The 13,068-nt window shown below is 43.4% G+C and overlaps 1 protein-coding gene across 1 annotated transcript in view; it reads left to right on the top strand.

The window, feature by feature from the left end:
* The window catches only part of nr3c2 (nuclear receptor subfamily 3, group C, member 2), a 93,699-nt gene extending 81,618 nt beyond the window's left edge, over positions 1 to 12,081 (top strand). The window contains exons 8-9 of the mRNA XM_080534946.1: positions 6,548 to 6,705; positions 7,779 to 12,081. Coding sequence (XP_080391072.1) covers positions 6,548 to 6,705; positions 7,779 to 7,934 — 314 coding nt within the window. The 3' untranslated portion in view covers positions 7,935 to 12,081. The remainder of the gene's footprint in view (positions 1 to 6,547; positions 6,706 to 7,778) is intronic.
* Positions 12,082 to 13,068: the final 987 nt, after the last annotated feature.

Genomic DNA, 13,068 nt, shown 5'->3' with positions numbered 1-13,068 from the left:
CATCGGGACCAGCCCTGTGTCACCGGGTGCATCCGAAAAGCAGGAGAGCTATTTTTCGAAGGGGGCGGGGGGGGGGGGGGGGAGAGCGAGAGGTAGAAAGATGAAGAGAACGAAGTAGGGAGAGGAGAGAGGATGAGAGAGAGAAAGAGTGAGAGAGAGAGAGAGGTAGAAAGATGAAGATGAAGAGAGAGGTAGAAAGATGAAGAGAGAGAGAAAGAGAGAGAGAGAGCGAGCGAGAGAAAGATGAAGAGAAAGAGAGATAGAGTGAGAGAGAGAGAGAGAGAGAGAAAGAGAGCTGCTCCGTCTGTTGTTACTGCCTCTCCTCTCTGATCCCCTGGAGGCGTTCCAAAGAGCCCTGCTGTACTTAATAAAGGCCAGTCAGGCACTGGGCAGCACTCCAAGAGCTGGTGTTTCTCTCCACTTCCTTCAAACATGGGACGGAATTCTGAGGCGAAGGGATTGAAAGAGAGAAGGGATAGGCAAATGTAGGAGAAAGAGAGGGAGAGGGAGAGAATGTGGGGGAGAGAGAGAGAGAGAGAGAGAGAGAGAGAGAGAGAGAGAAAGAGAGTGAGAGAAAGAGAGTGAGAGAGGGAGAGAGAGAAAGAGTGTGAGAGAAAGAGAGTGAGGGAGGGAGAGAGAGAAAGAGTGAGGGAGGGAGAGAGAGAAAGAGACAGCAGGGAAGGAGAGAGAGAGAGAAAGAGAGCAGGGAAGGAGAGAGATAGAGAAGGAGAAAGAGACAGAGACAGAGACAGAGAGATCTGTAGTGAAACTGTCAGGGCAATCTCACTGATCTCGCGTGGTCGTTTGGTTCTGTCAAAACACTGTGTTGGTAGTGTCTGTGGGAGATATGACACACACACACACACACACACACACGTCTGTGGGAGATACAAGAGCATGGGAGATTATGAACGCATGACTTATTTCCAGCTATGCTGTGACAACAGCAGAGACAATAATGTTGGATACTTTGCAGCCAGTGAAACACGTGTTCCAGTCTCCCCCCATACTTGACACCCTACTCATCTGTAATGTACAGAGATAATTATGTGTTTTTGTGTTGCTGGTGGAAAAGGTGTTTACAGAGGAGCTGTCAGCACATGCTGGCTGAGCGGAGTCAGTGAGTGTGTGTCTGCCTTAGGGAGGTATGTACGAGAGTGTGTGTGTGTGTGTGTGTGTGTGTGTGTGTGTGTGTGTGTGTGTGTGGAGCTGCTATTCCTCTTTGACCTTGGCTAAGGTTTCACTCGGCCTGCGGCAGATCATATGACCCTGTTTGGGATGAGAGCGTTGACCTTACTGAAGACAGCACCACAGTTACACGAGTCTATCCTGTAAGATCCTTAGATAGTCAGCAGCAAATAAATAGCCTATTATACAATATATATATAACAATAAATAACACTTTGTGTTCAATGATTCTGGCACAAAACGGTGGCTATGTACAGTAATACCCAGGTGGGTGCCACACAATGGCGGTGGGCGAAGACAAACTCAAACAGAGTATTATGTCTTTTTACTAGTATCCCTATCATCAGTGTATCCATATACCCCCGTGTTATAAATAGGAAGAGTTATATTTTTAACTTCTCTGTTTCCTGCTCAACGGGATACTGTACTGTCTCGTGGCGGGTCTGTACTTATCTCACAGGAGGAGACACAGGTATTGGTATGGCAGCTCTTTATAACCGAGCTGTCAGTGTGGCATGCAGCAGGAAGCTGCAAGTCGAAGAAAATGTCACGCATGCTTGGCCATAAGCATATTTTCACATTGACACCACCATATATGTAGGCTATGTGTGTGAGCGATACGTGTATTTATAGGTCGGCTAAAAAACAAAGACTCAGCTTAAACCCCCCTAAATCCCCTGTGTGAAAAATGTGTAAATGGTCCAGTTGACAAGTTTCGATACCTGCAGCTAAAATCCATTCCTCTGACATGGCACCAATTAGCATTGTATAATTGCCCCACTTTCGGTCTGCCGCGGTGCGGGGTGCCAGCTCTGTATCTAACGAGGGACTATGTGGGCCACTGGGTTGATAACAAAAGGACCAAATGTGGCCCCGGTTTCAGCACAATACCCTAAAAAAACAGACACGGAAGCAGCCTCTCTCTTCTCTCTCTTCTCTCTTTACTGTAGGTCTGGGTCCATGCTGGATAGGCTAGGCTAGATGTGTGTGTGTGTGTGTGTGTGTGTGTGTGTGTGTGTGTGTGTGTGTGTGTGTGTGTGTGTGTGTGTGTTGAGAGACTGTGAATAGTGACCTAAAATGAACTATTTTCCCAAGGATATAATGATAGCCGACAAGAGCTAACCCGTTGCCTGTGGCTGTGTGTTCTTTGAAGCGATAACACGGACTGTCGACTGTGTGTGTGTGTGTGTGTGTGCTTTAAGGTTTGCTTTAAAACTCAACAGGTGTACACAGTGCCCTCCCTTATTACTGAGACAGTGAAGCATGTTTTCTACTTTTGGCTATATACTCCAAAAGTTTGGATATGAAACCAAACAGTTACTGAGGTTAAAGTAGAGATTATCATACCAATTTGATTTCGGCATTCGTGTACATATTGGTTTCACCATTTAGAAACAACAACACTTTTTTAAAGGTACTGGGGCAATTGGCTTGGCAGGTGTTTCTGGTTAGTCAAGTGTGTTCCGTCACATCATTTGTGATGTCATAAGAGAGCTGTCAATGTCTAGTCTTGGAATGTGTTCGTAAATTCGCTCTGAGAGCGCCGGAGCGCACACTGGGTTCAACGTCATGAAGGGAGCAAGTCATTTGATTGGACAAGAGGCATTCCATGAGTGCTGATTCCATTTCCGGAGCGAATTTACGAACACAGCCTTGATACTAGTCTCGATTCTATTCTCTGGATTCTGCTATTGGTGTTAACAGGGGACCAACTAGGTCTCAATTGTCTTTCCACATCGGGGGCTATGCTGTGTGTGCCAGTATGTGAACTGCTTTTCCACAATCACTCCCACGCTTCAACAGGGCTTACTGCAGGGCCACTTCAAATCAAATCAAAACAAATCAAATCAAACTGTAATGGTCATTTACACAATATACAGGATACAATGTAATGAAATGCTTTAGGCAACTCCTCATCAGCTGGGGCAGTGACCGGTACCCCCTCCCCCACTGGTCCTTATGAGGGCAAACGGGGCTGGGGGCGTGGTTTAGAGTGAGGGCGGGATATTCTTATCATCCAAGTGCTTTAGTTGGCTATCGAACTTAGTGGATGGCAAGAATAACCCAAGTTAGCTCACTGTCACTACACAATCAAATGGATTTGAACAGTGCTATCAGAAACATAAGAAAGAGTATTTTATTCTATGTGTGTCTTATGATCTACAGAATGTAAACAAACCGTAGATCAAACAGGGCAGGACTAGAAAGCCCAACAGTGGAAATTCACTCAGTTCAACGAGACTGTTCACTAGTTCTGAAGCACCAGGCCTTGAGCACTCGCTGGCAGCTTGTACACCTTGGCACAGACAGACACGGCAGTTGAAAAGTGGGTAATGAAAGTCAAGGAAACCTTTATGAAGATGAAACATCAGAAAAAATTCTATCAGAAGCCAAACCCTTAGGCTTATCAAAAACAAACAGTTTGGAACATCATTAAAAAGGATAAGAAAGCAAATGATGAGCTCAGCCAATCGCATCGGAATCCACAGCATAGCACATCATCTGTGAAATGTGGGGGTGTTATGGCTCGGGCATGTACTGTATGGCTGCCACTGGAACTGGTTCAATTGTCTTCATTGATTATGTAACTGCTGATGGCAGCAGCAGAATTAATTCTAGTGTCCAGAAACATGGTGTCTGCTGAAGTACAAGGAAATGCCTCCAAACTCATTGGACCCCGCTTCATCATAGAGCAAGACAATGACCCCAAACATACTGCCAAAGCAACTAGGGAGTTTTTTCAGGGCCAAAAAGTAGAAACTTCTCGACTGGTCAAGTCGATCTTCCGATTTAAATCCAATTGAACATGCATTTCATTTGCTGAAGAGGAGACCTCAGGCAAAACAGACCTCTAGAAGACAGACAAACAGATGAAGATGGCTGCACTATGAATTAATTAATGAATGAATGGTCTTTATTGTCATTGCTATAGTACAGGGTACCATACAACGACATTTGGGAGGGGGGGCTCCCCTGGTGCTAGGAAAGGAAAAAAAAATAAATAAAAAAAAAAGAAGGTCAAGGAGCTGGTTTACATAAATAAAGGCTATGTACACTATCTACTATACTATACTATACAGATAAGACGACTAGGCTTGTCATATTGTACATAGTGTTATTGCACATTCATTTAAAGTGTCGCAGTTTGCAGGCTTGAAATGTACACATTTGTGCCTCAGCACTACACCTGATTTTTTTTTCTTCAATCCAGCAGCTGCCATCAATCTGTCCAGACTGTCCAGGGCCCAGAACCTAGGTCTTTGCTGTGTTCAGGGCCTGGACGGCCCTGGGGTAGAAGCTGAGCTTCAGTCTGTTTGTCCTTGCGGCCATGGTCCTGTACCGCCTTTTCGAGGGCAGCCGGGCAAAGTGTTCTTACTACAGGCCTCTGGTGGGGTCAACTGGTCAGAGACCAGTTTGTTGAGAAAATACTAAACATCAGCGCTTGATTTTAACTACATGATATGAATCTGTCCCAATACCAATTTCTGGTGCCCAGAAATAGGGCCTTAAAAATGTGTTGTTATTTCTAAATGGTGAGGTATAAAAAGACCCTCAAATAAAACCTGAGAATCTCTATTTAATCTCAAATGTAGAGTAAAACTGTCGAGCGAAAAGAAGGAAAAAAATGCTTTACTGTCCCAACAATTACGGAGGGCACTGTAAAATGCTACATCGCCTTTTACAGTAAGTGTCAAACATGTCTTCACTGGGCTTTAAATAGCTTTTTTTTCATAAAAGCTATGACGAGCAGTTTGTTATTAGAGTAACACAGTCAGACATGTTAAGCCTTTCTGCTCCAGTTGGTGAATGCAGCCTGGCAGGTGCAGCAGTCATAACTACTGTACTAGACTAGGCAATATGTCAGCAGATCTGGGTCAGACCTGGGGTGAATACAGTGCTGGGGAACCGACTCTGAAAATGTAATTTTTTGCAAATTAAATTTCCTTACTTTACCTGGGAAGGAGTGGAACAACACTAAAGCTACCGTTGAGAAATATACGTTGGTCAAAGCTGAAGCTTTGTAACTAAAGGTACTTGAAAGTTAGTTACCGAAAGATGACTAGTCCGCATCACAGAAACTGAACTACTGAAACGCTCTGAAATCACTGAGGAATATTATTATTTTTTATTATTTTTTAAACAGGTGAGATGGGAGCAAACTGGGGAGACAGGAAGCAGTGAGGGAATAAATAGTAGCTCAAGGGCTGGAATAATAGTTACATTCAATTTATTTTTTGGGTTTTGTGCGGGAAAATGTAGTGAGTAGTTATAGTAGGTCACTACACTGCCAAATGGCCAAAGAAAAGTAATTTTACTACTGAACGACTGAACGATTGAAAAAACGACTAAGACTTAGATTTGACTTGAGCTGTAGACTTCTTGTGAGTCGGGCTGAATTGTTCATGGAAATGCAGAGTACAGAACTATCCATAGAGTGGCCTGTAAGACTGGTGGGACAGACAGTTGTGGCACTCTACCAGTAACAACACCAGTAACAACACCAGTAACAACCTGTCCCACTGTACCAGTAACAACACCATCCTAGTTACAGCTCAATACCGGTATCTGCAATAGCAGTATTTCATTAGGGTGTTAGATAAGTGATTCCACCCAGTAGGTGTTTTGAAGCGTTACTAATGTACAAGAGGAATACTAAAGCTATGTGTGGCGGTGTTTGAGGGACAGTCTTTCAGAGGCGAGGTGCTTCTTAATCAGTTAGGCAGTCGCTGAATGTCATTAAGAGCTTTGGCAGGCATCCATATCTATGACTTTGTCCTCTACGGGGAGGGGAGACAGACAGACAGAGAGAGAGAGAGAGAGAGAGAGAGAGAGAGAGAGAGAGAGAGCGAGAGAGAGAGAGGGGAAGGGAAGGAGTAAGAGAGAGATGGGAAAGAGAGAGGAGGAGGATATCACAATCCATCCTGAGGACATGGCCTCGAGTTATCTCATTTCTCACTGTACTGTCTGTCCGTGCCCCTTTCATTACACGGCGCATTTCAATTAAGTCTCCGGTAAGCCCGGCAGCCACTTCAATCAACTGATCTGACTGAAGTGTAGGTTAAAGAAAAGAGAACGTCCTTCATGTAATAGCTCTTGACAGGTGCCACAGCAACAGTACTGGATGGAATTACTGATGAGTACTTGATTCGGTTGTCGCGTGTTGTCGTCATCGACCGACTATTGACACCTGTGAGACAGTCGAACGTCGTGACAACCCGCTTTTGTGTTTTAATTGCGGTCGCGACAACCGCTCCCGTCTGCGGTCGGACAGCGATTATGTTCCTCGTCCTCAATTTCCCTTCTCATCCCTCCCTTCTTCTCGCCCCTCATCCCTCCCCCCTTCACCTCATCCCTCCAGTTCCCAAAGAGGGTCTGAAGAACCAGGCGGCGTTCGAGGAGATGAGGGTCAACTACATTAAGGAGCTGCGGCGGTCGGTGGGGAAAGCCACCAACAACTCTGGCCAAACATGGCAGCGCTTCTTCCAGCTCACCAAGCTACTGGACGCCATGCACGATGTAAGTACCTCAACCCCCGACACTAACACCCGCTGCGCTCGCTGTGCCAAGTCCTCCCTCACAGCCAGCCCCTTGGCAGCGTCTCAGTCGTGTCATGCATCTACTCACTGGGCAGTCTCGGATGGCAGTTTGAATTCAAACTCAATTCACTGGAAATGTATCAGACGTTTACTGCAATACAGTGTTCCCATACTAGTGGATACATACTGTGTTTACCTAGTGGGTCAATGGTACTTCTGCCCCTGAGATAATATCGTTGCATTCCAATGAGTTTCCATGTGTGGGGGGGATAGGGGGGGGGTTATGGCCAGAGTAGACCATCGGTGAGAGGAACATCGGGGAATCAATGTGGAGCCTCACAGCAAGGGGTGGTTCAATACACACGGCCGCCCGAACAAAAGCACTCACTCCATTGGTGTGTGAATGGGGGAATGAGAGGCCATTGTAAAGTGCTTTTGAATAAGACGCTTTATAAGTGCAGTCCATAATATGCTCACTAATTGTAGCCTCTTGTCAAGGTAACTCAGCATGTGTCGTGAAGGAAAAGTCCTTAAAACCTCCAAAACATTTTTCACCGAGGGAGGGAAGAATGGATGAGCCACTGGGGGCGGCGAGAATACATGAAAGGACAGGGACAGTGACCGAGGGAAGTGTGGTGCTAAATGCAGATGACCCCTTGTCTGTGGGGAGCTATGTTTATGGAGAGTCAGTGGCGCCCCCCAGTGGACGGCCAGATACTCATTTTGTGAGGTCAGACACCCTCAGGTGACACGGGGTTACTGTCATCTCAATGGAACAACACAGATGACGAAAGGCTAGAAAAGTGGGTATGATCTTTCATATACCACTTGACTTCGTTCAAGTTCATGTAGCCTAACTCAACACACACAGAGCCTCTCAATGAGGCAATACTCATCCAGTGAGAGCTTGTTGTATTTTCAGCAACTTAGTCTTAGTCATACTTTATTTTATCCATACTTCACTACTTTAACAGGCCGACTGAACCTCTTTACAAACACAACTGTCTATATCACTGTCACGATCAAACGGACTAACATCTCTCTGTCCCCCAGCTGGTGGGGAACCTGCTGGACTTCTGCTTCTACACCTTCCGCGAGTCCCAAGCCCTGAAGGTGGAGTTCCCAGAGATGCTGGTGGAGATCATCAGTGACCAGATACCAAAGGTGGAGTCGGGCCTCACACACACCCTCTATTTCCACAAGAAGTGACTGATTCCGTGGGAAGAGAAAAAACGAGAGATGAGAAAGGATGTCAAAATGTGAGACGAGGGGGGAGGGGAGGGAGGAGAGGAGCCACACGAGGAAGGACCGTAGCCTTACCAGTGGCCTAGGTCAGCCAGTCTGCCCCCGCCCCCGTCCCTCCCCTTGGATGGGACAGGAAGTGACACGCTGTGAGGGGCGGGGAGGAGGGGGGAGGAGTGTTGACCCCCCGCCCCCACCCCAGGCTGTGACCGTTTGCTGGTCAGAGTTTTGACGATGATGTCAAGGAGCCAAGGACTACCCACTGAGGCGGACATTTTTCAAATTGTGACAAAGCGACTCTAAGCCCCCCCCCAAAGACCAGGACTATATTTTCTATGGATACGAAGCCATACATTTCTTTGGTTGCGCTACATTCATTTACACAAACAGACACACACACACACACAAACACATACACACACTGACACACCAGCCCTCTTACTCTATGGAAAAACTGCAAATGATAACTGTAGCTTTTGCATTCTTTCATGAATAATAGTACTACTCTGACAATATGAAGAAGAAAAAAAAAAAAATACAACAATGCTTAGATGTTGCTTTGCAGTGTATTGCCATTTAGATTACATTGTGAAAGAAACCTCAACATGAGGAATCGTGTTTTCCTGACAAAGAGTACATCTAATGTATTTGTAAGGAGAAAGGTCTATTTGAATATACTCCAAGGGCTATACAAGCTGAATAGTTGCATAACATCTAACAAATTCAACGTTTGGTTCTTAGTCAGTGTGCACCACACAACACCCACATACTCAAAATCGTCTTTTGGAAAAGTTGTATAACAATCAACCCTACTCTTATATGCAAAACCTTCTGAATGAAGAATTTTAAAAACACAATGTTTCTGTGATCTGGTGTAAAAGAACAGTACAGTGAAAAGTGTCATTTTAATCGTCATTAATACGCAACAAGGTCAATCAAAAGATTAGTTTCCATCCAAAACAAGTGTGGGAAAGTTGACAAGGCGGTTTATTCCGAGACGGAATGACTTTGTGAAACTGTAGTGTTTCCTGTTGTCGCGACGCGTTTGACGGCTGAGTCATAATTGCCACCATTAGTCTAAACTCAAAATCACCCATCCGTTTGTCTATTTATATACCCAGCGAATCAAAACCAGCCCCTTGTCAAGTCAACCAACACTTATCTAACATTTCCAGATATTACAATATAAAGCATTTTTTGTATGAGTGCATTGCAAAGGTTTGGTTTTGGAAAAGCCAGACATTTTACATCAAGGTGCTTCTTTTCTAAAAGGCAAAAGCAGGCGATAGTAACACTTTCTGGTAGCTACACATGTACAGTTAGCATTAGATACAAAATGGAGGCACCGATAACAATCAACAAACAAATACCTGTACGATGTTGATATTGGAACGGCAGCCATTCCGCGGGATATCTCATTATTCATAACTCTCTCTACCTTACAGTGCTTTCTGTAGCCTAAATGCAAAATGTATTAAAAACATAATCGGCAAATACAGTACATGTATAAATGTCACTTTTTGCTTAGTCACATTTTCCCAACCGTTGTACAGAAGAAAAAAAAAAAAGTTTGGAGTACATTGTTGATGAATGCTGATGAAGGACTGAGGCATTGGCTTGGCCAGCTGTCCTGCTTATGTGTCTCCCACAATCTTGTTTCTGGGCCAACTTACTGGGCGTACCGCACGTATACCTGGTCACCTGGACCATTCTTCTTTACTGGTTTCACACTTGACTGGCTGCTTAGTGGTTGTGGAACACTACGATGATGCTACTGAACAGGAAGAGAGACGGAGCTGCTGGAGAGAGGGGGTGTTTGATCGTGTACCTGCTTTGTTTCTGTGTGTAAGTGAGTGAACGCGTGTGGGTGTGTTGTTGTTGATTTTTTTCTCCAGGCAGGCAAGCACGAGTAAAGTTGATGGGATGCGTCCTGGGTATTGTTTGTTTTTCCTATGTTATAGGATTATGCATATCTCGTTGCCTGACTTAGATTTGCACAGAAGAGATATAATGTGATAATTGAGGCATTAGATCGGCTAACGTCTGGTTAACTAAATGTGACTACGTGTAGGGGGGAGACCTATGCATGACAGCTTAGGAGGTTAAAGGTCGATTTAAGCAGGATTACATCATTAGAAACACTGGGGGACAACGTCCTTGTTGACGTTTGCCAACAGGAAGTCTCCCCAGTGCGTATGAGGATGCCATCTTGCGGAGTCTACCTTTAAGGCACTGTTGTGTATCACTATGGGGTCTTTTGTTTTGGAACCTCTCCAGAGAAAATGGCTGGAACATGGAACATGGAAGAAAAAAGAAAGACTCCCTAAGCTTAAACAGTCTCAGTGTTTTTGTACATTTCTGTGTTGAAGTTGTAAAGGACCCTGAAGACAAGCTGTGTAAGGACTTTTTGTTGTTGTCTTGTTTTTTCTTAATTTTTTTCCCCCCTCCTTTCTAAAAATATGAGACTAAATGTCAAAAGGTTCATAGGACGAATGGGAAAAGTATTTTTGAAAGAATTATATTTTGCTGGAAACAATATTTAAGTACTTTGTCTAAAAATAAAAACCTGAGATCTTTTTTTGTAAAGTGAAATGTTTATGCATGCATGCTTTTTTGATGAGATGTTTACATTGTACTTAAGAAGGGAAAATGTGCCTTTTTATCTCACATGATTTACAATTTTACAGTGTCTATTGTAAATAAGACAGCGATACAGTCATTATGTTGAGTAGTATATAAAACATTTCTACTTTAAACGTCTTGTTGGAATACCTGCAGCTCATGTGGCTCCCTCTCGTTCTATACTTATGTTGGGTCATAGGCAGAATCTGAAGATGGTTTAAAAAAGGCAGTTGGTTGAGTGAGTTATGAATGTATCAAACATGAGAGACAGAGGGCCCCCAATTTGCTTCCGCTAAAGAGCGCTGTGCAACACTAAAACCATGTACAAAAATATTTGGGTAATCCGGTGTCACGTCAGCGTCTGCCCCGACCAACACAAATTTAGTAATTCCCAGTAAGTGGGAGTTTTCGGAGGACATGCCAAAGGGAGTTGGCATAATTCAAACACCTAGGACATTCCACGTTCAGTATTTACCAATATGTGGACTAGTCCGCCTCCTCACTGATCACTGGAACCGCTTGCATCACTGTATTAACAGGTTTAAACAATGCTCTATGTGTGCAATGATCCCGCCATGTGTTTATTTCTATGTTGAATATTATCCACCATTGCCAGCTGTGGTCCAGAAACAGGCTACTATACAATTAACCATACAGTCCTGACAGAGTTTACAGTGAGGAGACAGAAAGCTATGGAATTATATAAATAAACGCATCTAGGCAACTAAGACTACACTTAAGTGGCAGGTAATTATGTTTACGACTGGGGGTTTGTGAGGGATAAAAAGAGAATTGACTATTTATTTAGCCGCTCACATCTGAAAAAGCTGTGACAGGTTCATTAAACTGTTACAGCATTTGGAGACATGCAGCAGGTTGGAATTTGGTGTGCCAGTGGAGGCTTGTTGAGTGCTGAGATGTTGATATCACAGACACTTCAGTTTGTGGTTACGTTCGTTGCCGAAAACTGATGCAGGCATGGGTATTTTATTTGTCAAAAATGATCCATTCCAACATTGACAGTGGAATCCTCATTGTCGAGGACAATGGACATCTTCATGTGATATTAAATTCTCCCCACCCACTCATTGCCAGAAGCCTGCCCTCCGTCTCGACGGCTAACCGAAACCTTGCTGAACGAAACGACCAACTTAACGACCATGGCCACAAAAACTTAGGGCTGCACAGCGCTCTTTAACTGAAGCAAACTGGGTCCCAGAGACATTTACTACCTGAATGTTAAAGAAAGGACGTTTTTGTTTTGTCTTTTTTTCCTTCCTTTAAAGTAATGTTAACTGTTATTTGATTTTGCATCATTTTGTACTTTTTGCATTTTATGTCAATGTGACAAAAAAAAAAAAAAAAAAAAAGAGCAAAAAGTATCTTTTTGTTGTTACAGAACGTAGACACCGTATTCAAGTGATGGATCCATGAGCTGTTGCTGTTGACATGATTTTCCAAACCCTTGCCGATATTTTTTGGATTAGCACCACACTAACACTAAATCAATTAATCACAAACTATTAAAGCTGAAATAATTTGAAAAAAAATCTTCTTGACTCTTCACTTTGATTGGATATCAAAGGTTCTAGGCTACATGACAGAGAGATAGTAGGAACCCAGTGGAGTGACAGAGTGACGGTTCTGGTGGTTTTAATCTATGTTTTTATCTATTCGAGACTTAATTCATGAATTAAATTTGATTTATGAAACTCTTGAAGGGATAACTCCTAACTTGACTGAAAATGTAATTAATTTGACTCCGATACTGGTGAGCACATAGAACCAATTATACTGTCGGTGCCCTGGGGCTTTCTAGAAATTACATAAACAGTATTGTACCATGGAGATATGGGTAGAAGACAGTGGATGTACAACAGTTGTCTTGGTCTCAGGGTTTGCATTTCTCCAATGTCAGTACAGAGGAAAGACGTATGTTATTTCCCAACTTCCTTGCACCTTGACATAAATAAGTGATCTGCTCATGCAGCTATAGTAAAACACTATGCATTTGTACGAAAGCATTACAACCCTACCAACACATGCAGTGTACAGTGCCAGGACTTGCATTGTGTCATCATCATAAGATCATCATAACCCTATCATTTAAGTTAATATTTTGTGTGAGGAAATTGATGTCAGTAGTTGATCATCTCCTTGATTTCTGTCCAACTTTGGTGCTATTTCAGTGACAGTAACTTGTGGAGCCACATCAGTCATGAACCCAGCATAGAGAGACTACAGTAAGCCATATCTCTCCCACACCCACCCAAGAGCATTTCCCTGTTGATACCTTATTTTCTAATCAGAAAATGACTTTTTAATCCATTACTTTGTACACTATGTCAGCACCTATCCACAGTAAACAAATATATTTCATTGTGAATAAACATTTAAAAAGTAATAATAATAACAATTAAAAAATATATTAATTTGTAGCTAACCTACAAATTGTACATCTGGAAGCAGATATTCCCAT

Source organism: Nansenia antarctica, assembly GCF_963989245.1.
Source record: "Nansenia antarctica genome assembly, chromosome: 6".
In the NCBI taxonomy this organism is placed as follows: domain Eukaryota; kingdom Metazoa; phylum Chordata; class Actinopteri; order Argentiniformes; family Microstomatidae; genus Nansenia; species Nansenia antarctica.
Note: the sequence above shows the minus strand (reverse complement) of the source record. Positions and strands in the feature narration are given on the sequence as shown.